Source organism: Anarrhichthys ocellatus, unplaced genomic scaffold (genome assembly GCF_004355925.1).
Source record: "Anarrhichthys ocellatus isolate YVR2014 unplaced genomic scaffold, GSC_Weel_1.0 scaffold77, whole genome shotgun sequence".
Lineage (NCBI taxonomy): Eukaryota > Metazoa > Chordata > Actinopteri > Perciformes > Anarhichadidae > Anarrhichthys > Anarrhichthys ocellatus.
Genome location: NW_022280107.1, coordinates 1,647,913 through 1,673,096, shown reverse-complemented (window position 1 = coordinate 1,673,096; position 25,184 = coordinate 1,647,913). Strand labels below are relative to the sequence as shown.

Below are 25,184 nucleotides of genomic sequence, written 5' to 3'. Positions count from 1 at the left end.
AGCCCTTAAAAGTGAAATATTTTATATATTATTTTACAGAGAAACGCTGTGACACAGTTGTTGTTTGAGAAGCTTTTATTGCTAACGAGACTCAGTTACAGCACACCGCCCATCTGTCTTCCTCTTTCTGGCCCTCAGGCTGTTGATATAGATTTACTCTCAACAGTGACCTTTGACACCAGCACTTTCAGCCCATCCAGGATGTTTTCGCCAAAACAATCTCAGTAACATAATCGCTTTTAAACGGATCGGGTGGAATCTTCACAAGCGCCTTGATATTTAGTCAGCTCTTTAGCATCACTGCTATTGTTGTTAGCTGGCTAACGTTGCTGTTTTTCTGCAGCTTCAGTTTCAGTTGTTTCTCTACAGCTGTAAGTACATTCACAAGCAACAGTTTGGCATCAGCAGAGTATTTTACTGGAACAAATGTAACGCTGCATGAAACAGTTAGTACTTTACTGACTCACGTTTTTGCAGGCTGGAGATTCAACACACGTGCAGACTATTTGGTCATTGTCATGCCAGTTATGCGCATGTCAACCAGCGCCACCAACAGGAAGAAAAGCGATAGCAGCAGTAGTTCAAACGCCCAGGCCCATTGATGCTCCTACCGAGAGTCAACGGGCCTCATGCAAGAACCAGTCGTATGAACACATTCGGTCTTAAGCGGCTTGTACGAGTGACTCTGTGAGTACAGAGTTTTAAAAAAAGTTCATACTCGGTTCAGTGTCAAGTGTCTTGAGTCGGATTGTTCATCTGTGTTTCTGTTTGTGTGTCGTGACTTTTCTGCTGTTTCCTCCACATGGCTGCGTACAGACCTCCCCGGACCAGCAGCTCCTCGTGTCTGAACAAAAGGGGAAGACGGGAGGAGACAAGAAGGAAAGTACATCATCAGAAAGGGTGAGTAACTCCTCTCTGCCCTCCTGGAAAATTGCAATACTTAGCACTTGTTTTTCTTTTTTCTTTTCTGGTATTTTCATTGTGATTTTTCTAAAACACAAATTTTAAATGTGGATAAACGTGAGAGGGAAGTCAGAAGAGTTCAAACCTCTAATACTGACCTCTCATCCAGCTGATAAAACTGCAGCTTCTTTAAGTTGTGTGTTTATCATTTGTCGTCCAGATTTTGTTTAAAAAATAGCAAGTGACAGCAAAGAACCCGACTTGTATATCCAAAATGTCAGACCTTTTCTACCAGCTCTTGAATGTAAATTTTAAAGAAAAAGAAAAATGTAGGAGGACAACCCTTTCTCCCAAAAATAAAGTTCCTATATAAATTTTTTTGAGTTTTTGAGTTTTTTTGAGCAGGCAGAGGAGAAGGTGGGTCACTCGTAATGTCTTGTGACACCAGAGCTGCTTTAAAAATAAAGTTGAGTGTTATGAAATCCTCCTGCAGACTTCGACCAACTTTACTATGAATTAGTAAAAACACAAGTGTGTCACTGTCTGGACTTCCAGACAGAACGAGAGAGAGAGTGAGGGAGAGAGAGACACGGCGAGGGTCAGAAATAAGGATACAGACAAACTGAGCGGGGTAGACAGAGAAAGAGTGAGAACAGGTTGATGGAGGGGAAGAGACACGCAGAAAGGCAAAGAGAGAAGAAGAAATGAAGAGAAACATGGACAGAGAGAGTGAAGGAAGCGGTCAACGAGAGAAAGAGATGCAACTTTGCAACTTTTTGACAGAGATTCAGAAGTGTAATGCTGAGATTGTCCTCCCCGAAAAAAAGCCAGCATAGGTCGTCTGTGTAAGCAGCTAATTACGACTGATACTCGAGGTTATTGTGAGCCAGCGGCCTCTAGTGGCCGCAGTAATTATGATGGGAAGAGTAGAGTCCGGTGACGTAGCAAAGAGTCACAAAATCCACCATTGGAGGAGGTCTGGGTGGATGAATGGGTTAAAAAAACACAAGACTTTCATCCAGGAGACCGCTGTTCATGTCCCGTGTAAAACCATCACAACGCTGACTCATTAATCTTGCGTACGTAATTAACATATGTCACGTAACTTAAGTTACACAAGAAACAAAACTCATTTTAACCCAAACCAAGTCAGTCTCAACGTTAACCTCATGTTTAAAACTGCAACCATTTCACATCATGTGCCTGTCGCTGGTGTTCTCCGACAGTCATATAAAAAAAAATGTTCTTATCATTTTCTCTGTCTTACCAACCTAATCTCACACTAAAATATTATGTTCAGAGTAACGGTTTGCCTGGTTAACAGGTAACATTCGTCAAGCGCAATCAAATCATAGTTTGAAACTCAGTATCTGTCCAACGACAGACACAGAACAATATGTAAATGAGAACTGAAGCCGAAGTTTGGCTCTATCAAAACGCACAAAGCAGGAAGAGACTGAACCGATGCTGAACCAAAGTCGAAAGACGATAACCGAGGAGAAGAGATTCTTTTTCGTGTGGATGGAGATGTTCTGAAAGTCACTTTGTTGTATTCACAGGTAAAGAGCGCTTTGAGAATTAGCCGCCTTAGACCGAGTCCTCGTAAAAGAATTTTCAGCACGGGGACAGCCTGAGGACGGGATGAGGCCTCTTCCTGTCTCCGGTTCATGATACACTCCCACACTTTGTGGCACAAACTGTGTGTATTTGGACACCGGAGGTTGAACTGTCTTGTGTTTACACATCACAGTGTCGATCAAAAGATGAATGCTTTGTACCTGCAGGGGCAAACAAAGTCCCTGCGTGTGTTTACCCTCCACCACAGCCAAGTATGTGACCAACTCATCTTATCAGGTGCATTCTTATCAATACCTATCGATTATTAGGGACAATACACTCATCTGGGTGATCTATGTTTATCAGAATTTGCATATTAGAGAGTGAGAAATGTAACTTCTTTAACCTCTTGCTTGTGTGTGTGTGAGAAAGGAAGTCTTCATTACCAGCTCCTATATCAAAGGACTGTACGCATTGGCAGTTAAGTGGCAGCTCCATCGCGTGTGTGTGTGTGTGTGTGTGTGTGTGTGTGTGTGTGTGTGTGTGTGTGTGTGTGTGTGTGTGTGTGTGTGTGTGTGTGTGTGTGTGTGTGTGTGTGTGTGTGTGTGTGTGCGTGATGTTGTCCATCAGCCTCTGGGACAGAGAGAGATACCAGAGGGGTTTAAGGGTCACACACAAAAAACACACTCTGAGCTTTTGATCTACAGATAACAAATTTGCAAGCACTTAGGACACACACAATCATTCAGGTTTGTCTCTCTCACACACACACACACACACACACACACACACACACACGCACGCATCAGTGGCTGTTCAAAATGTCCTGAAGACGTCCCCAAAACCACAACCGTACCTTCCTCTCTCTGCTATCTGTCCGTTGTGAACCACCAGGATCTGGTTCGCTCCGACGATGGTGGACAACCTGCAACATCACAGAGATATTATTCCTCTTTTTAATGTCCTTATGTTTCACCTGCTGCTTTGTATTGTTTTCCACCAAACAGTTGAGCATTAACATTCAAGGGTTGAACGTTTTTCACCTTCGTTTCCTCTTACAAATAAATGTAACGAAGCTGAAAGCTTGTTTATAATCTGTATAAACATGTGACTGTTTGTGTTTCATGGACTCCTTCTCTGCTGCCACGTTCCGAGATTGCAATACTAAAGACATTGTTATTATTAACGATATGAATAACGGCCAGCATTACAACCAAAAAATACTCTTTTAAGACACGTGTGAAGTGCCACAAGGTGTACAAGAGTTAGCAGATCAAAGACTTTTGACCATCCGGCGTCTTCACAACGAGAGGTAGGAAGACAACGGAGACAGTAACTCTCGAGGTGCCAGAGGTCGAGAGGGAGGAGGAGGAGATGAGGAGATGGGACGAGAGGGAGACGCATGTTCTTGAAAGAGAGAGTTGTAATGTGTGGGTAGATGTTAAATATGTTCAGCTGTCTTATAAAAGTAAAAACGCGTAGAGTCATTCGATACAGTAAAAACAGAGATTTTCATGCACTGGTCATTTTTGAGATTTTGGGCTATTTTCCTTCCATAACATGTCTTCTTTCAGAGTAATGGACAGAAAACATCCAGGTGTCAGTGATGAAGTGGTGAAGTTTCATGGTGATATCTATGAGTTCATGTTGTGACCCTATTCACCTGTAGAGTCTCTAAATGTCTGTAACGTCTCTTTAAAGGACGTTTCCTCTAAATGAGTTTGTTCTCAGACTCTGATCCAGAAATCTCCACTTCAGCAGCTCTTACATTCACCAAACTTCACTCTTTCATTCCTCTGTACGTGCTGAAGGTTAACACAGAGCGGTTTGTTCACACAGCATTCAGAGACTCATTTATACTACATTTATTAATAAACATATGGCAAAAATTGTGATGTTGTATTGTTTTTTTCTGATTTATGGAGTGATACAAAGAGATATCCAAACTCCCCTCTTTGACTCTAATATGTCAACAAAATGAAACAGGAATTTTGTACCTGCAGGCTTCATCCAAAGTTCAGATTTCTGTATCCAAAATATCACATATTTAATAAGGTAATGCATCATTTGCATATTTAAAAACTTTTAATACTAAATATGTATCAATGTTAGTAATCAACTCCCTTTCAAGGTCCATTTTTTACAATATTCATCTCGAGTGTCTCGCCGAAATGAAAATATGAAATATAAATGCATGAATCTGAGTCTGAAAATAGTCTTTTTGAAAAGGTGAGGGGGGGCGTGTTGCCCTCCTCACCAGTGGAAATGACACCCTGATGCTTGACACTGTGAGCAGAACAACAACAAAAAAGAAAATGGTTCAGCAGAACCACAGTGTTCATGCCTCTCCAAACTGCTGAGTGTCACTTTAAGCTCCAGCAGAGCCACCACTCTGCTTTAGTGTCATCGTGGCTATCTTTGGACGTCCACCTTCAATATTTGATAGAAAACCTCGGTCAAAGGTAGAAATATCTCTCCCCGGAGACTGCAGACGTCACTTTTTTTATCCGCTCATTCAGGCTTTGGAGCAAGAAGAAAACAGCCAGTGTGTTGCGCTATATGCAGTATATGCTATAGTAGTTCATGTCCTGTTCATGTTCAACTTCATGCTGCTCATCTTCTCCTCCTCTGCTGAGATGGAGCGAGGGATGAAATCACATCAACTCGCCCAGCTTTCTAGGCCAGACATAAATGTTCATGACACAAATCCATCAGCCTCATAAGACCAGGGACGTGAACAACAGGAAGTGAACACAATGTAATGTATTTTTATGGATATGGTCCATCTTGAAGGAAATAAATACTTACCCTAAGATTATTACCTGTTGTCGTGAGTTTTGACTTGTCATAGCAGGAAGGGAGAGATGTTACTAATGACATTAATGATGGCTGATTTGCATTCAGACGTACCCGTTTCAGGACACGGGTGTTATGCCTGCGGGTTCGATAACAAGGCTTTCTGAGACACTTCAATGAAATGGAACCATTGTTAACACCTCTGCTCTTTCCAGCTGTGGAACCAGCCTATTAAACCCAGTGGCTGCACTGTTGAGGTTCAGCTTCCACTGACACTCGAGGTCCTAGATAACTATCCAACCATTTATCCTAACTCTATACTATGAACAATGTATATATATCCAAACATATACACTGTATATATATATATATACACAACTATTGCAAAACCATTATAAACTACAGCTCTTTGTTGTGATGTATGAAACCTCCATATGTCACATTAAGGTTGGTCAAACAGACATTTTTCACAAGAGACATTTTGAACTTTCGTAACATCACAGAAATATATATGATATATAAAAAGGCCTATATTACACATGCTGTTGTAGTACCAAGTTAAGTTAACTAAAAAACATGCAACTACAAACAGGATCTTCTGCGTCTTTTTGCGTAAAACATTTTTTCATGACTCGTTATTTGCAAATTTAAGACAGTGGAATTTCAGGAGAGCGTGCAGGAATTAATCCAAGTCAAAGAATGTACATTATTAGGAAAATAAGTATTTTTAAAACCACGAAACCATATGTCACATCGCTACCCCCCCCCATACTCACTGCTTGGTTTTATCAGCAGATTGCCACCCATGTTCAGGAGAAGGGAAAACCTGAAGTTAATTAATAAAGAGAGATGCTCACCCTCAAAGTTAAATCATGACCTGTCTGTTGTGTGACTGTGTGTTTTAATTTTATTTAAGGCCCAACTGATAAAGTCATAAAACATCCCCTGATCCTCAGAGCAGGCTCCATCTGCTGCTGCCATTGAAAGATTAAGAAGCTGGTGGATCAACTTATTCACCGACTGCAGGTCAAAATAAGATCAAAATGAGCACCATACGATTCATTTAAAAAGGAAGATGATTCATTAAAAAAGAGAAGAGCTCAGACAGCTCAGCTGGTGATTAGTCGCAGTCAACATCTGTAAACAATGTTTGCTTGCATGGCTCAGTTTCCATACAGGTGCGCACATTGTTATGCGTGTGCAATGCGTATGAATTCATTTCAATACAGTCTACAACCCAGTGTACTAGAACACAGAGGAAATGATAAAACCCGAAGCAGGAATCAGCACCACAGGCCACTTCGCTGTCTGCGAGTTTCACAGCCTTTCAAGTCTTTTTGGATATCACTCAGACTGATGAACAACCCGACATCTGTTTCTTTTACTTTTGTCGACCTGTCATCACGCGTCACCTCATATCCTCCGATCAGCTTTTCATTTAATCTCTCCATCCCTCTCTTTGTGTCTGCTCTAATCCTTTTTTCCCTTTCACCACATCCATCACCTGTCCTTTTCCTTTCATCTCTCTCACTCACATTTGATTCTTTTCTTTTCGGTTCGGTCCTGTACTACAGCTTTAATCACAGACCACTGTCATTTCATTGGCAGAATTAGTGTTTGTACTCTCAGGGTCGAAAGAATAGAAACTCATGTCCAGGACCACGTTGGACCACCTTTTGCCTGAATGTCCACAGGTGACTGGTAGATATTTTAGGTATATTTATGACTTCTTATGATTTCTGTTCATTCAAAAGGGGTTGAGTGATACCTGGATACCTCCATTTATTGAATGATATTCATGGTCCCCAGAGGATGTATCCCACTGACTTTGCTGATCTGCTAACTTTTCCTCGAGCGCTCCCGTGAGGCTGCCATTTGTGTTTTTTAGTAAAATGTTTCAACAACTATTGGATGGATTGCCATACAATTTGGCACACCCATTCATGTCCCCCTGAGGATGAATTTTAATGACTTTGGCGATACCTTTACTTTTCCAATAGCACCATATTACCAATTAGTAAATGCTAGCATTTGGTGTCTTGACAAATTGTGTAAATACAAGCAAACTTATCAAGAAGTTGCTCAGTTATCGAACACAGAGCTGGGTAGTACTGTCACCTGTGTGCGACCACTATAGTCGTCCTGTTGGTGCAGATGTTGGCCAGTGAGGCCTGGATGTTCCTCTCAGTCTGGGTGTCCAGTGAAGACGTGGCCTGGTGGAACAAACACAGTATATTAAGGATAAGTACTAAGGAGCAGTTTTACATCTGTCAATTAAATCATCCAATTGATTAGTCAACAACATTTTATCGCCTAAGAACTTTTTCATTCGAGGACGGCCCTAGTGTGAGAAATGCCACTATTGTGCGAGCTGCGTTACCAACAAGTATTGTAAAAGGATCTTAGTGTTATAATCCCATGTGTGTGAATCTCTCACCTCGTCCAGCAGAATGATCCAAGGTTCTTTGAGGATGGTTCGAGCAATCGCTACTCTCTGCTTCTCCCCACCGCTGAGCTTTAAACCTCGCTCCCCCACCTCCGTGTCATAACCTGATTGGACAAAACACCATTATCTTCATCGTTATCATCATCATCACTCCCTTTCTACATCAAGATTACCAGGATTCCACTTGGCAAACATCTTGTTACAGGTCTGCTTCAGCCAACATCGAAGTCAAACAACAAGAGCAGTTTTCATCATTATTATCAACACACACACACACACACACACACACACACACACACACACTCACACACACACACACTCCAGCCTGACCCTGAGGTAGCTCCAGTATCCTGGCGTGTATGTCAGCAGCCACGGCGGCTCTCTCCATCTCCTGGTCGCTGGCAGTGACTCGGCTGTAGCGAATGTTGTTGCCGATGGTGTCGTTGAAGAGAACCGTGTCCTGGGGAACCACGCCGATGTGCGACCTCAGAGAAGACTGACGCACCTTGGGACACAGAAAGCTTTGTAATCAAGCAAACACAGACATTTTTTTGCTAACCCAGATTCAAAATTGGAGCGAGCATTGAAACCCGACCCTTTAAGCATCGAGCCGTCCGTGTTGCACCCGGGGAATGGAATGTGTGTGGAATATTCAGATCTGTTGGCGTTGAACTAGGTTATTCTCTCGCACACATACACACAGCATACATGTATATTAATGTTGCATGGCTTAATTCATCCTACACTATATAATGCATGTCTCTCCCCGAGGATTTCACGTGTCAGACTTTACCCACTCACCTTCTCTTTGCTTCTCTACATCGCATTTCATTTGCACTGTCAATGTCCTTGCTTATTGTTTAAAGACTGAATCTACATTGATTTCAAATATTTCTATGTAGACTGCTGAGTTTTCTAGCGGCAACCCTCCGATCTTGTGTTCTTTACTGTGCGTGTACACACAGTGGAGTCTTGTGAGTAGTATTACTACTGACATTGTCTACAGAGGCAAGAGAAAACATATAGTTGCTGGTCATAGACCCTGCTTGACATAGACACCGGTTTGATCAAGTTGACAACTGTGTGAAAACCAGGCGGCAACCTCCGGTTCTGCCGAGTGAAGGAGTGGAGCCATGCGGGTGGCGGGTAACACTGCAGAGAGAGCTGACAGGTGAGTGAAGTTGGGGCAAACTAGTGAAATCTGGAGCAACTAAATAAAATGATGTGCAATGCACATCGGTATTTTCTGTTTACTTGCTGTTCTCAGCCAGATAATGAACATGGTTTCCCGTATTGACGCGTGAATTGTTCCATATTGCAGATTAAACACAGTTACAGCTCCAGACTGTGAAGAGCAGATGGTCCAGACCAGAAGGGTCCAGCTTGGTCCGATCGGTTCAGTTCAGAAGAAGCTTCTCATCATTTCATAAATCTGGCTTTTGATCTCTCTAGCAATAATTTCCGGTTTTCGATGACTCTCCGGTCAGTGTACAGTACTTTGAGTACTTCCTGTGGAAAGCTGTCCTCCGCAGACTCAACAATATGAATTCCATTTCCTGCGCCAGCTCTGGTGCTTGGCTGGTAATCACTCACTTTCCTTTCATTTAATTGTTGCCGTTTACTTTTGGTATTTTTTCCACTGAAGAACAACACAGCATCTGTTTCTGATCGAGGCGGGCTGACAGAAGTCTAATACCAAATGTCAGAAAGAGAGGAACGGACGGATGGAGAAAGAAAAGAAAGAAGAAGAAAAAAAAAAAGCTTTTTATGTTTTTCATTGAGACATCAACAGCAGAACAAAAGGGCAAAATATTAGAGTTAGACAGCTGTCCTCGCATACGACACGTAATGGCTACCATTACAGTACATCTGTGAGATGATGCCACATTTAACATCTTTCTACATCATACCCATCCTCCTTTCTATTAGCGTATATAACTTGGTTAAAAAAACACTTGTCTGTCCTCAATCCAACATGAGAGGACGAAGAGGTAGAGCTGCCCCGAAAGGCTTATCAATCACATTAAAGACACAGGGTCCATGACTGTTTGACATACGTGTCCGTTTCGTCCTCCCTGCCACACTACTGCCTCGTCGGAAGGAGGGTGGGCGGCGGCTCAGAAGAGATGCAGCCTCAGTCTACAGGACAGGTCTCAAGCTGCAACTCCCTGTTTACTTTTTTAATAATAACTGACATCACAATCTTAATTTAACTGTGCCCGTCTCAGATACGTTGGAGTGCAGCATTCACATTTAGAAAAGGGATGGATGACAGAAATCGACGACACATCATTTTGGAAACTTTGTTTCAAAATTAGGACAGATCAAGCGTGACAGTACTCACTGCACCCGGCCAAGAAATAGTCCAGCACATAACCCCTCGTAAGACGACAAGTTGATATTTTTACACAAACGAGATGTGACGTGTTTGTGACGTAATTTATTCTGAGGAGCTAATATGCTCCAACAGAAGTGCTTGACGAACTCTGGGTCGTGACCGAAAGGACAAGGTCGCGGCTACAAGCGGCCGAAATGAGTTTCCTCCGTAGGGTGGCCGGGCTCAGCCTTAGAGATAGGGTAAGGAGCTCGGTCATCAGGAGGGAGCTTGGAGTCGAGCTGCTACTCCTTCGCGTCGAAAGGAGTCAGCTGAGGTGGTTCGGGCATCTAATTAGGATGCCTCCTGGACGCCTCCCACTGGAGGTTTTCCAGGCACGTCCAACTGGGAAGAGACCCCGTGGAAGACCCAGAACACGCTGGAGAGATTACATCTCCCAGCTGGCCTGGGAACGCCTCGGGATCCCCCAGAATGAGCTGGAACATGTTGCCGGTGAGAGGGAGGTCTGGGTCGGCCTGCTTGACCTGCTGCCACCGCGACCCGACCCCGGATAAGCGGTGGAAAATGGATGGATGGAGAAGTGCTTGACATGTTAAAACAGCGACTGACACCTCCCCACACCTTTTGGAAGTTGATTTTGGGGGATGGTGGATTCGTAACAGCTGTAAACACTTCTGCCGTCCGATGTGATTGGACAACATGTCACACAAGATGCTAGTCGGCAGATGTTGTTACCATAGGACAGCCAGGATAGCCATTTACGCTTGTTTCCAGTCTTTGCGCTAAACAAAACGAACAGATTGTCAGACTATTCCTTTTTAAAATCTGGCTCTTGAGTAGCTCTCGGTCCTGCTCTAACCCTTCAACAATTCTGCTTAAAGCTGTCGATGAAAGTTTCTCCAACTACTTTGATATGCGTGCTGTGTGACAGCTCTTTACTGACAAACAGGAAGGTTTGTCAGAGAATAACAAGAAAAACGTTGTAGTTATGAGCAGTAATTGCCAACATAGCTGAACAGGAACTAAACAAAATAAAAACGTCTGTTTATAGAAAAAAAGGAAACCTGACAGACACCTTAAAGAACACACAGATGAATCACCAGCACTCAGTGACCGACCATCAGCCTGCAGTGTTGGGGCCGGTAGAGACGGACTCACCAGAGGTTTCACCACATGTGGCTGCCATATGCCGGGACAAGCAGAGGAGCGGTGGGCTAAAAACAAACCCAAGAGGCCCAAAAGCTTAAACAACAAACTGTTGCAAAATACAGAACTGGCCGCACCTCTGAAAATCTCCTGCATGGCAGGAGGGCAACGAAAAGTATATATATTCACCAGACAGCAACCTCCGGTTCTGCCAAATGAAGCCGATGCAGAAGTGTCTTAAAGCTGCATTCTCTCTAATGTCCACCAGGGGGCGACTCCTCTGGTTGTATAGAAGTCTATGAGAAAATGACTCTACTTCTCTCTTGATTTATTACCTCAGTAAACATTGTAAACATGAGTTTATGGTCTCAATCTCCAGTTTCAAGTCTTCTTCAATACAGCATGATGTTCATTTAGTACATTATGGTCCATTTAGAGTCAAACAGACCATAAAGTGGAGTACACTGCCGCTACCAGACACGTATCCGGCGTCTCTACGTCACACCTCCAAATTCCAGGGATGGTAACTTCTGTTCATCGGTTATAAAAAAAACAACATGGCGACGGCCGTATTCCAAGATGGCGACAGCGAAATTGCCGAACTCGAGGCCAAACCGATGGGTGACGTCACGATGACTACGTCCACTTCTTATAAATATTCGGTGATATATTTACCAACCTGGTCTCACAGAAATACCTGAAGTGACCTCGACCCCTTCACGTTAGGCTTAGGAAAATGACATGTCGTCATGGACACACAGATTAAACACATACATGTGAATATAATTGCTCGGATCAGTGGAAGGGAGTGGAGATGGATGGGTCAAACAAAGAGGACTTTCAGCCAGAAGACTGGTGATCGTGTCCCGAAGTGTTGTTGAGTTACTGTGAAGCTGAGATGTGTTGCGTATTTTACTTAGTTTGAAGACTTATTTCAATGTTAATTTTATTGCCGAACGAAATTGCTCCCATCACGGCGACACGTAAATTTAACACGTTACGTGTCGCCAACACGTGATGCGTGATGTTTCGAGGTCGTGGTCATTTCACGTTGATATTTGAAATTTCAAATGTGATGAAACATTTATGAATCACTTTAAACTGCTCAGAAGAAAAGATCCTACAGCATCCAGCAGCTGTTTACAATAAGCATAACAAATCCCAGATTCAGCTGGAACATGTAGACAACATCCTTAATAAGACTCATACATTAACTCATCGCAGAGTCTTTTGTCATCACATTAAAAGTAATTGGCTAACATTTCAATCTGTAGTGGAGATTTTTTGTTTTGTTTTTTGCACAGTTAAAGAAGCCAAACTCTGCATCCGTGAGAAGTGAGCGTTCAACCACATGTTGGAAGAAAAACTTTGGGATTAAGTTGCACGCTCAGAGGAATGCAAGTAAGTGGACCTTGAGTTTTTCAAACGACATGAAATGCATTCATGATTTTTTGATTATTTTGGCCGGTAAGGGTTAGCTGGGAAAATACCAAACGAGTTTTAGTGCAAATTCAAACTTGCAGGCGAGGTTAACAAAATGACTGAAAACAGGAGGAAACTGCTAGCTTGACTCTGTCCAGAGTTTAAAAAATGTTAACTTTTTGTTTCTCGTTTAATCCAAACACAAAGAGAAATGTGAAACCAAGAAGAAATTGTTTTCACAGAGAGTTAAGTGTTGGAGTCATATCTTGGCCACAACCAGGCAAGCCGTTTCCCCCCCTGCTTGCAGTCTTTATGCTAAGCTAAGTTAATCACCTGCTGGCTCTAGCTTTATCTTTACATAAGCATATAGAGTGCTGCATGGATGATGTATATTTGTAGGCCACCATGGAAGATTTGGGATTATTACAGAAAATAATATCTGTTGCAAACACAATACATACAAAAAAGTTTTGTTCAGCAAGATAATCTTCACAAACGAACACCACTTTTAGGATTTAGGCTATGAACAAACTACACAACGGTCTACGGTACGGGAAGACGGACTAGTCGGCGTGATGACGGTTAGTAGTCTCATTTAGGCAATTGTTGCAACCGCCTTATTTAAGACACATAAAAGCTTCAAAATTCAGGAGAGGGATATTACTGACATTGTTTGTAGAACAAATTGTTAAAATCTCTTAAGCTTACAGACCTTATTTCAGGCATCCACAAACTAAACAAAAACTCATTGTCTTCAAGACAGTATCATTCCTTCTGTCCTCCTGGCTGCTTTTATTGAATTAGGTTTCACTTTCGTTTACATTCTTGTTAAACAGATGTATTGATAAGGTTTTGGCTTTTTACTCGCCAATGTTTAATTGCAGTTTAACAGTTACGATCGTAGTTGCCGTCAACTCGAGTATCCTTCCATTCCCCGTCACTTCACCACCGCCGCCTCTCTGTGTGTTTGTGTCAGGTCATTATACACTAATGAAAACATAGTTATGAATATTATATTCCATTTTTGCCATTTAATACCCTTACACCATGTTCCTTTAATTGTTTTGCCTCTTGTGAAATTGCGCTGGACTCATTGGTAGCAGGTGTGTGCATAATGAATGCTTGTAAAGATGGACGTTGGTTGTTTTTACTGGGTAAAACAGGCCAATGAGTTCTCTGATAGTGACACATTAAAAAAGAATGTATAGAGTAAAACATGGAAAGCATGACACATTTTAATTGAGGGTCAACAGGAATATGAAACAGATGGTGTTTAAAGACCTGCTGGCATCCAACCCGAAGCACAACATCCTCCTTGTCCTTCTCACTCTCGGGGAATTTTATGACCAATCTTTTGATCCAATATTTCTCTTATTGATTGATTACAAACACTTCTATTCAACTCTGATTAGCTGTTTAAGGGACTTCCCACCCATGTTCAATAGTTTATTTCATTATGTTCGTTCGTTCTTACCTGCATTGTAAATAAAGAACAGCTGACAGCTCATGCAGCTATTAAAAGTTATTGCCATGTATCTTAAAGGATGTATTCGTGATTAGCACAGCTGGGCTTATGAGCCATGAGTGCCCTGAGTAGTTTTTTCCCCTTCGTCATCAGCAGGTTTGTCCTCCTGATAACGCGATCATATGTGCATCCATTATTCTTTTTGAGGGGGAAGTGACCATTGAGCATAAAAAATGAGAGAATTATAGACAATGAAAAAGGCCCTGACGCTGCCTAACACAACAACAGAAAGAATCCTTCAGTGGACCTGCACTTCCTGCTCGTCTTCTTCTCTGAAAAGGTCGAGACTGATAAACAACAAAAACTGAATCTTGATTAAGGAGGCGACCACATGTGTGTGTTGATGAAGACGGTCCTCCTGCTGTATAATTATAAATGAGCATCCTCATAAAATCCCCAGCACGTTGACCTGAACAAGCACGTCTGTCATAATGGAACAGGTGTGTGTGTGTGTGCCGTTTGTTTTTTTAGTGAGATTTTTAATGACAAACACAGTTATTTAAACTACAACCGCAATAACTGGGCTATCTTTACACACACACACACACACACACACACACACACACACACCTGGCGTCTGGACTCGTTGCTGCATTATTCAAGAACCTTTTACTATGATTTATTCACAGTGTGACAGGAGCACACAGCTGTGTGTGTGTGTGTGTGTTTGCGTGTGTGTGTGTGTGTGTAGAGGGAGGGAGAGGGAAACGAAGATAAAGTGAAATGAAGAATGAAAAGAGACAGAATCAGAGAGACAGAAAGTCAGACACAACACAACACAACTGATGGTAAAAACAAGAAGAGCAGTGACTCTGGCTGCAGTTTAAAGGAACACCACCATCCCCTGAGTTACGTGTGTCTGACTCTAAATGGACCATAATGTACTAAATGAACATCATGCTGCATTGAAGAAGACTTGAAACTAGAGATTGAGACCATAAACTCATGTTTACAATGTTTACTGAGGTAATAAATCAAGAGAGAAGTAGAGTCATTTTCTCATAGACTTCTATACAACCAGAGGAGTCGCCCCCTGGTGGACATTAGAGAAAATGCAAGTTTAAGGCACTTTAGGGTTGGCTTCACTTTTCAGAGCCGGAAGTTGCCGCCTGATTTACCTTTGAGATGTCTTGCCCGTCGATGCGGATGTTGCCACTCTGAAGGTCGTAAAATCTGAACAACAGACGCAGGATGGAGCTTTTCCCCGATCCAGACGGACCGACCTGCGCGCACACACACACACACACACACACACACACACACACACACACACATTATTGGAAAGCCCTGTCTCAATTTTCATTTCACATCACATGGCAGTCCGTCACAATGCTTTTGAATTTAAAGGGTTGGTTCAAAGTACACACACACACACACACACACACACACACACAAAATTACAATTTAGTTTGACTGCGTTCCAATTTGCAAACTTTGACCACAAACTGTAGAAGCCTTCACAAAGAGCGTACTGTTGCTTGCAGTATGCATTCAATTGGGACGAAAATAGAAGGAGTAAACAGAGGACAACTTACCAAAGCAACTGTCTGTCCCGCCTCCACCGTAAAGGACACATCCCTAAGAATCTCAGTGCTGAACACACACACACACACACACACACACACACACACACAAAGGTCAACAATTAGGTCCAAAATTAACGTAATCCCTTTTAATGTCGCTTCTTTCATTCTTGAAAGTGTTTTGATTGTAAGAAAAATCAAACATGAACGTTTTAACAAAATGTCCTCCAACCTAAAAGCACATCTTTTGTCGCTGCAGATCATTATCTTGTTATTCATACGAAGGTTTTCTGATGTGCCGCCTCTATAGTCAAGGTTTGATTAGGTTTACACAACAAAAACAACCTTAAAAACTTGGCGGTCACGATTAAAACAGACCAACATTGACCGTCTGTAGGACATGGAATGCAAACAGCTGTCTCCAGCGTCACGGTCAGATGTTTTTTGTGTGTCGTATCAATTAAACCGACCTCCTCCCTCTAAGTGTTTGACTAAACGACCAATGCTGTTGTTGCTATGATGAGGACACTCTTTGTTTTATGCACAATGAATGAAATCAGATCAAACTGTAGAAGCAGATTTGTTGTTGGCTACACACCCGGGCACGTAGCTGAAACAGACTCTGTCAAACTCCACCTGACCTGCTGCAAGCTGCAAGTCCTGTGCATCCTCAGCATCCTGAAGCTGTGAGGAGGAGGAGGAGGAGGAGGAGGAGGAGGAGGAGGAGAGAAGGGGAAACCAGGGTAGGAGAGACAAGAACACAGGAGGATCGATAACATTCGGTTTTTAATGTGTTTCCCAAAATATACAGTAGAGAAGCCAAAAAAAAAAAAGAATCAAATCAATATCAACTCAAGATCCACCTACTCGCTTGTTCCGGTGCTTTCAACTGCATCACATGGTCTTCATCAGCAGACAGAGTTTTGCCGTTTGCAAGGTTCAGGATGAAACCGTTTGGCTCCACTTAGTTTTACGTCAACATGGATGAAAGGTCCAACAGGCGCTAAGCATGATGTTAAAGTTTGAGCATCTGTAACTCCATCTGCAATGTGCCGATGAAGACCATGTGATGTGATCAAAAGCAAGTCGGTGCACATGGGGTTGAGATTTTTTGTTTTGTTTGTCAAAACAAAATGTCAAAAACTAATTTAGTACAAGAGGTTCATTTATTTATTCTTTGTTGGATTGAAGAAGAGGAGAGGAAAAGGGAAGGAGAAAGGAAGAGGAGGGGAAGAATAAAAGGATACAAGAAGGATAGATGAGGAAAAGGAGAGAAGGTGATGAGGAGAAAGTGAGATGTGTTTTACACAATGAAGCTATAATCTGTACAGATTTTGCGATGTAATCATTAGCATTTCCAAAATATTACCAGCAAAGTTTGATTGCATTGATTTTTTTTAGCGATCCCTCTCTCCTTTCTGACCTCCTCCTCACCCTCACCCTCCTCACCCTCCTCCTCCTCCCTGACTCCCTGACTCCCCTCGCCCGCAGCTTCCCAAGCCAAAGAAAAGGGCCGCTGTGTTTTTAAGGTGCTCTTAATGCTTTTGTCCACATTCATGTGGCTGTTTACCATATCAAGGGCCTGTGAATGCAGGAGCCTTTAGTGAGGCAGCCGGAGGACGCCTTTTCCCACCGAACACACACACACACACACACACACTCTAGACGTACACACAGACGTACATGCAAACTCTGTGTATGTGCACAAACACACACACAGAGTCACAGACAAACACTTGTTGATCTCCTAATCCGCCGACCTCTGACTGAGTGAGTTTCTCTGTTTCAAAGCACGACTGAAGCAGAGCGATCAGAAGAAGCTCAGATTTGACTTTTATCCACTTGTACTGTATGTGATTAATATATTTATTTTACATTTTGACTTTACACACACTTCTCTATATATTTAATATCAGATAATGCTAATCAGTAATTATTCTTCCAATAGCAGTTTATTACTATCATCATGTTAAAAAAAATATTATATTTGCCAAATATTATGAGAAGTAAAGAACTGCAAATTATCTATAATCTATCAAATAGCACACTTGTATTTGTTGACAAGGTGGAGAAAATATTTAGTTTCATAAATAAATGACATGATATGTAAATAAATAACATTTATGTATTTATATTTTAGATAATTGGTTAACTTTTTTTGTAGTATAAAAAATTCTAAATAAACAAATTCTGAAAAATGAATATACAGTATATATATATATATATTTATTTTTTTCAAATATATGTTATATATATATGTATATATTCCAGAAATGTATTTATTATTTTTGACTTACCTCCTTTTGCTCTGTCATCAGTGTGAGCATGTTCTCCATGTCAACAAATGCACTCTGAATCAGCCTGCAGAGACACACGATGCACAGACAGTATTTCAGATGCAGTATTACTTGCAGTACTAGCAGTAGTAGCAGTAGTACTAGTAGGAAAAGTAGTGGCTTCAGTAGCAGAAGTAATCGAAGAAGTAGTATTACGTGTGGTAGTTTTAACAGTTTTTTTCAGATGAATATACTGTTGTTATTTAGTAAGTATATATAAACTAATACATGTGATATATTCTACAACTATCAGTAATAAGAGTCACATAAATATACATACAAAGGCCTCTTCTCACTGTGTTTATAGGTCAAGTCTAGTACAGTTGTAAACACGTAAATACCTAAAAGTAAATCAAATAAATGCCAGTATTAGCCAACTGGAGATTCTTGAAAATCCAATTGTAAAAATACAACATTGTTGTTTTCAAAACACCCGTCTAACTCCAGCCTCCCATCAGTGAACAGTGTGGAGTTTCTTTAAATGTTGGGCACGGCTGACAGAAACACAGACCTACAGACGCTGATGAATCAAAGATGTTCAGGGGTCAGTGGCCTCCTGTTTCTCCTCACCTGTAGTAGGTACCAAACCAGTTCAGAGGAGTGTACAGCTGGATGATGTAGGTGCCAAACAGAACGTAGTCTCCGACCTGAGAGGGAAAGTAAACACAAACAGCTGCTGAACATCACTGATCATATTATAATCGAGGTTTACTGGAAATCAGCGGTATCAGTTATTCTCCCGCTGGCAAGCTGACAACACAAATTTGACCTGTCATCATCTTATAGTGTTGTTATGCAGAAAGTCTCTCTGAGGTCTGAGTTAATGAGGCCTGATATACCTGGAATTGTCCCTCGGAGACCAGGTAGGCACACAGCACAGATCCAGCCAGCAGTCCTGATCCTATGATGACGTTCTGGGTTTGGTTGAGCAGAGCCAGGGAGGCCGAGCTCTTCCACTCACAGCGCTACGCAAACACAACCAGCACACAGCTCAATGAAAATGAAGGAATATGGACAAAACATTGAGAGTTAAAAGATTGATTCGATTTCTTTAACTGAAGCATGCCAGGTTTAGACAAGACTTTGCTACCAGATGATGTCACTGTTCTAGCTTACTTGATATTTCAGGATGGCTTCCTCAAAGCAGCGGACTTCATAATCCTCAGCACAGTAGTACTTTACCTGTGAAAACACATCAAATCCAGAGTGAGAAGACTGAAACATCCTGAAATGACCTGCAACTTAAACATCTACAAACATTTCAGACATTTCAAACATCTGGAAAACACTGGAACATCACAAAAACTTCAGGTTTCTGAAAAGTGAAGCCAATGCTAAAGTGTCTTAAAGCTGCATTCTCTCTAATGTCCATCAGGGGGCGACTCCTCTGGTTGTATAGAAGTGTATGAGAAAATGACTCTACTTCTCTCTTGATTTATTACCTCAGTAAACATTGTAAACATGAGTTTATGGTCTCAATCTCTAGTTTCACGTCTTCTTCAATACAGCATGATGTTCAGTTAGTAAATGATGGTCCATTTAGAGTCAAACAGACCATAAAGCAGGGGATGCTTTAGGGCGGAGCTACACAGTGATTGACAGGTCTCTACCACAGCGTTGTCTGGTCTGGGAGTTGCTCGTGTTTACAACTTTAACCCTTTCACAGCGTGTTTTCAGTTCATAGAAGTTAATTTCATCATTTTGGTCGACTAAAATGTCTTATTCAGCGTTTGGTTGCACTTAGTTCCGCCCTCTGCTGTCTCTTCTGGTTGCAAAAAAAAACAAGATGGCGACGGCTAAAAACCAAGCTAATGACAGCCAAAATGCCAAACTCTTTGCTTCAAAACGTCAGTCCACAAACCAACGGGTGACGTCACGGTCAATACATCCACTCCTGAGACCATACCTGGACAGTGGACACACCTGGATGTGACACATTGCTGGTCAGACTTGTTAATAACTCAAGGATAGGAAACATGTTGCGTTATCTACCGTCTCAAAGTTGAGCAGCGAGTCTACAGCTCTGGACTTGGTGTTGTTGTCTTGATTGTTCATCTCTCTCCTGTATTTGGTCCTCCACTCTGTGATCAGGATGGTGCAGGCTGCAGACGAGAGCGCGTTCATTTGATGAGGAATTGTTTTTACAATTTACATTGGGCCAAATTGGCGGAGCAGACAGCAATAACTAACTTCCTGTGGGAAACACACTCATGGGTCTCACACACACATACACTGACTCACTGAGGTAGAGGACCATGCAGGTGAAAACGATGAGTCCAAACCAGACACTGAAGTAGGAGACGAAGTAGATGATGGCAATGATGATGTCACAGACGGTGGGAAGGATACTGAACAGGATGTAGCTGAAGCCAGAAAACAATAAGAAGGTTGTCACTCAGACACTAAACGTGTGTGTGTGTGGGTGTGTGTGTGTGTGTGTTGGGTTCATCGGTCCCATTAGTCTCCGAAATGGAAACTCTTACCTCAGCAAGTTGTTAATGGAGGAAGTGCCTCTGTCGACGCTCCTCAGCACGTCTCCGGTGCGTCTGTCCAGGTGCCAGCGCAGAGACAAGCCGTGCAGGTGGGAAAACAAACACACCTGAAGTGTGGAGGGAGGAAGGGGGGAGGACAGAGAGAGAGATAGAGAGATAGAGAGACAGAGAGAGAGAGAGAGAGAGAGACCACCATTGCCAGCAGTATCATTACAACCAGCACTCACCATTAAAGGCGAAATTTGCTATCAAACAACTTTGCAAGTGCAAAATAAAGTACATGTACTGAAGTATATTTTGAGGTACTTGTACTTCACCCGAGTAATTCCATTTCATGCTGCTTTATACTTCTACTCCACTGCAACAGGCAAATACTTTTTACTACATTTACTTGATAAATATACAGTATATGATATATCTTTATTTGTTACTTGAGAGATTCAGATTATTAATACAAAATATTATCCATTATATATAATACTATCCGTATTTACCAGCTGACCATTAGACTGGAGGTTTAATCTGTCGAGACTCAACAGAGGAACCAAAATGTGTCAATTCAACAGCTGGAATGCACATTGATTTGCTTTGTTGGTCAACACAAAGAGGAGGAAAGAGAACAGACTTTCCAAAACAAGTGTGTTCCCAAATCTTTTTCACATGTAAACAATGCTTTGAGTTTCGCTGAGGTTTACTGGGAGAGGAACGTATTACCATGTGGGCATGTGTCACCGAGCAAAGACACTGCTGTGGCTTTAAGAAGCACATCAAAGATACTTCAGTCTGCCGGGACTGTTATCCTCGTTCACCTCTTTCCAGATATGGACGGGACACATTCAGTCTCATGCTGCCTTCATATCACGTTTTAAATTTCAGAATTAAAGATGGTTATGGCTTACTACAACTTGTATGATGATACTGCTGAACCAGAATCACCGCCTCACGGCTGTATGTCAAGTTGCAGTTCACAGCCACGTCTCTCCAAAATGTCTTCACTTAATCATTTTATCCGAGTAGACATTTGTGTGAAATTGTCATAATTAGCATATGAATTCTTGACTTATGGCCAAAAACATGTTTTGAAATTTTAATAAGTACATCCTTGAGTCCAAGTGGACATTTGTGCCAAATTCTAAGAAAATCCATTCAGGTGTTTCGGGGATATCACGTTCACGAGAAAACATAATGCCTGTTTACATGATCTTGCTAAATTGTTGGCTGAACTTGTGACACAATCTTTCTTATAATCCACACAATCGAGTTTCTTTCCTTACGAGTCTTTGTGAAAGCGATGGTTTCATTGTATTTTGCAGTACAGCGTTTTTTATAACATTAATATAGAAATGATGGCCAGAACCAAGTTGTAATAAACCAGAATTATCCTTTCATCAAACTGTAGAGTGTAAATGATCTCATCAAAACTGTACAGCTCAGACAGTCAGACGTGAAAGAGCCAGGAAACAAACAGAAGAAGAAGCAGAAGTGTGACCTGAACGCCTCTGCTGGTAAACTGCTGAACTTTGATCCACATGAACTGACGCAGGTTGCTGATGAAACCAGAGGTGCCTACAAAAAAACGACAGATGCAGAAAAAGATTTCCACACAGGAAGTAGCTCGTACATGGTGACATGAACATCTCTTATTTTGTACACACACTTCTCCTCTATATGTGAACACTCACCTGCCCCTCCTCCCTGTAGGAACTTGAGCAGTGTGTAGATGCACACTGTGACCATCAGCGAAGACCATCCGCCTCCTGTGGAGAGCTCATTCACTGTACACACACACACACACACACACAAAATATTTTCCTTTTCGGTCTTGACCAGCATAAACTTTGTTTTTCACACGACAGCAATGATAAAACAGTAAACTCAGGTGCTCATCAATTAAACCAATGTCATGTGTTTTTTTGTGCATAATTATAATTTGCATATTAAAAATGAAATACACCACATTTTCTAATAACCTTTTGATCTTGTTAAACTTCTTTACAGCAAAAACCAACCAACCAAACACACACACACACACATGCACACACACTCACACACACATGCACACACTCACACACACGCACACACAGTCATGATCACATTCACACACTTTCTGCCACACAGACACATTCTCATTCACATTCATTACCATTTAGTACAAGTGCTGGGAATCAGGATGAAATGAGATGAGGGGAGGAGGAGGAGGAAGAGGAGGAGGAGAGGAAGAAGAGGAAAAAATGAGGATCCAGACAGAGAGACAGACATGGTGAGAAAAGAAGATTTAAAAGAAAAAAAAATGGGGAGAAATGAATGAAGAAATGTGTGTATTCTACATTCTTTAACCTTCCAGTGTGTGTTTTCAGTGGGGGGTATTTTCAGCTCTTTGGCATCGGGGTCCTGGAGTCGGAGGGTGGGAGGCAGAGTCGGACCCACAGACAAAACGTCCGTTGTACCGGTGTGTTAACTCCACGAAAAAGGGCCGCTAATGTCGGCTAAGCATGACTGGCAGGAGGGGGTGACCTCCCAGCGCACACACACACACACAGACACACACACACACACAACTCCCCCTCTCCAAAGCTGAAGGCAAACTGAATGCTGACTTCCTCTGAAGTGGAGACTTCTGGGATGTTGCCTTGTGGTGGATGCAGTCCGGAGTACAAAACAGGGTACAAAAGACTTTGGCAGATGATGACACCCCCCGAAAAATAAAGGTTAACCCTCCTTCAAACCAATCAGATCTCATTCCACAGCAGCACAAACGGTGTTATGTTACCGCATGCTGTATGAAGTTACTGGTCAACATTTTTAAACACTTGCTACTGTTATACGAGTTTGTTCTGCCGTTTTTAAACATTTAACCGGCATAAAGCGGTCAGTCTTTCTAGCATTTCGGTTCAAAGTGTAATTAATTTCTCTTTGAGTAAAAGCAAACATTGCTTGAGTCAGTTCTGTTTGGCCCCAAATCAAATCAGGTAAAAGTGAGCCTGGTTCCAGACATCTGAATCACCGTCCACATCTGATTTGTTCAGTGACCGAAAGTGAAACAAAAATGCCAATTCAGCGCAAGTCTGTGCAAAAGTATACTTGTATTCTAATTTTAGGCTAACTGTTATCCACCTAAGATAACAGTTTTATTAGTTTTATTATTATTATTATTATATTGTTTCCCAATTTAGGATTCATAAAGTATGTATTTATCTATCCATGTTACAAAGTAGAGGGACAATGTTACTAATTTGAGTCTTTAGTGAGTCCAGTTTTCAGGTTACTATGCTAATTATTGGGTTTTTTTTTTGCAATAGCTTAACTAGTTTTATAGAACGGGTTTCACAATTTTTTCCATTACAGTAATTATTTGTAAAAGAGGTGGACCAAAGCATCAGCATTCTTTCACACGACTACATGCTAAAACTGTATCTCCATGTCTATCAAGGGTCAAATCAGGTTTGCATTCAGACATAAGACAAAAAATGTAGTGCAGAATTTCATAGATTCTGTACAACTCTCCAACTAATACTCAATATTCAAATCTAAATGATTGCAGTGGCAAACTGTCTAAATGTATTCAATGAAAACACAATAAACTGGATGTACAAAAGATGAACTTGCCTTAAAAAACCTGACGAATCAAATCAAAGACATAATCAAAACAAGGACATAAGGGAACAAGGGAGGACACACTTCAAAAACTTGAGCACACTGCCATCTACAGGTCAGACGGTAGATGCAGCAGATCTTTGGCTCACTACCTTCCACAGGATTTAACCTACACACTTAGTGAAGTAAGAAGGACCAGAGTCTCTTATTCCTTCTCTGTTTTCAGGTGCTCACCGATGTTCTTGGAGTAAACGGGCACCAGCACATTGACCAGTCGCTCTGCTACCAGCAGGCCCACACACAGCAGCACGAGTCCCTGCAGCGCCGGAGTGCCTTTGGGCCAGACGTAGGGCAGCAGCAGTCGCACCTTCCTCCCAAAGCCTCGCCATGCAAATAAGGGAGAGGAGGAGGAGGGAGGGGAGGGGTGTTGGATCTGGACGGGGAGAGAGGAAGTCAGAGTCCCACTATGAGACATGTATAATGTATATTATAATTGATATTGATTTACATGTATTTTTACATGAATCCCTTGTTTTCCTTGTATTGTACTTTTTACAGCCCAGACTGAACTAGAGGTACATTTTCACCTCACTTTATTTGAACAAATTCTACTTCTGGACGGCCACAATCAACTAGTATCGACGTTACCTGCAGCTACTTAGCAGCCAATTAGTCCTCATCTGTCAAGTGGTTACAGGCTCAATACTGCCCCCTGTGGCCAGAGAGCAGAAGACAACCTCTGAAACTGAAGTCCTCCAAATTAAAAGGCCAAATTATCTCATTTGTTACTGCTCTCAAGGACGACACATTGAAGGGTTTTCTGATCTGACGCCCCTGATAAAGAGCAGTAAAACATCATCTGTCTGTATCTTACAAACTGAAAAAATATATATTAAATCAAGTAAATCTGCTTTTTTTTCTATCATGTCACAAAGAGGCTTCAGTTTCACTGAGAAGTTATTTTGTGTGTTTCAAAAAGTGAATCACAGTGTATGTTATTCAATAAATATACAGACAAGTTTTTAAGAAAACGCTTAAATTTAACTCACCTCAACATTCACGACTCGTCTTGTTGCTCCTCTTCCAATCTTCATGGTGACGTCTGCCAT

At 41.8% G+C, this 25,184-nt stretch overlaps 1 protein-coding gene across 1 annotated transcript; it reads right to left on the bottom strand.

Moving 5' to 3' along the window:
- Positions 1–729: 729 nt before the first annotated feature.
- On the bottom strand, positions 730–25,184 carry abcb6b (ATP binding cassette subfamily B member 6 (LAN blood group) b). The gene is made up of 19 exons (XM_031873943.1): positions 25,125–25,184; positions 24,310–24,508; positions 22,164–22,256; positions 21,971–22,047; positions 20,473–20,588; positions 20,231–20,352; positions 19,982–20,091; positions 19,106–19,171; positions 18,829–18,954; positions 18,560–18,636; positions 17,951–18,014; positions 16,252–16,337; positions 15,666–15,723; positions 15,249–15,353; positions 8,033–8,207; positions 7,694–7,806; positions 7,375–7,469; positions 3,317–3,385; positions 730–844 (listed from the first exon to the last, which is right to left on the bottom strand). The coding sequence occupies exons 1-19, from the start codon at positions 25,182–25,184 to the stop codon at positions 730–732; spliced, it is 1,926 nt and encodes a 641-aa protein (XP_031729803.1).

Excerpts from the sequence above, each read along its gene's own strand:
- abcb6b (XM_031873943.1), bottom strand. The coding sequence starts at position 25,184 with ATGGCAGACGTCACCATGAAGATTGGAAGAGGAGCAACAAGACGAGTC. Across the intron at positions 24,509-25,124 it reads GACGAGTCGTGAATGTTGAG|ATCCAACACCCCTCCCCTCC; the intron begins GTGAGTTAAATT and ends CTCCCCGTCCAG. Across the intron at positions 15,354-15,665 it reads CGGGACAGACAGTTGCTTTG|GTCGGTCCGTCTGGATCGGG; the intron begins GTAAGTTGTCCT and ends GTGTGCGCGCAG.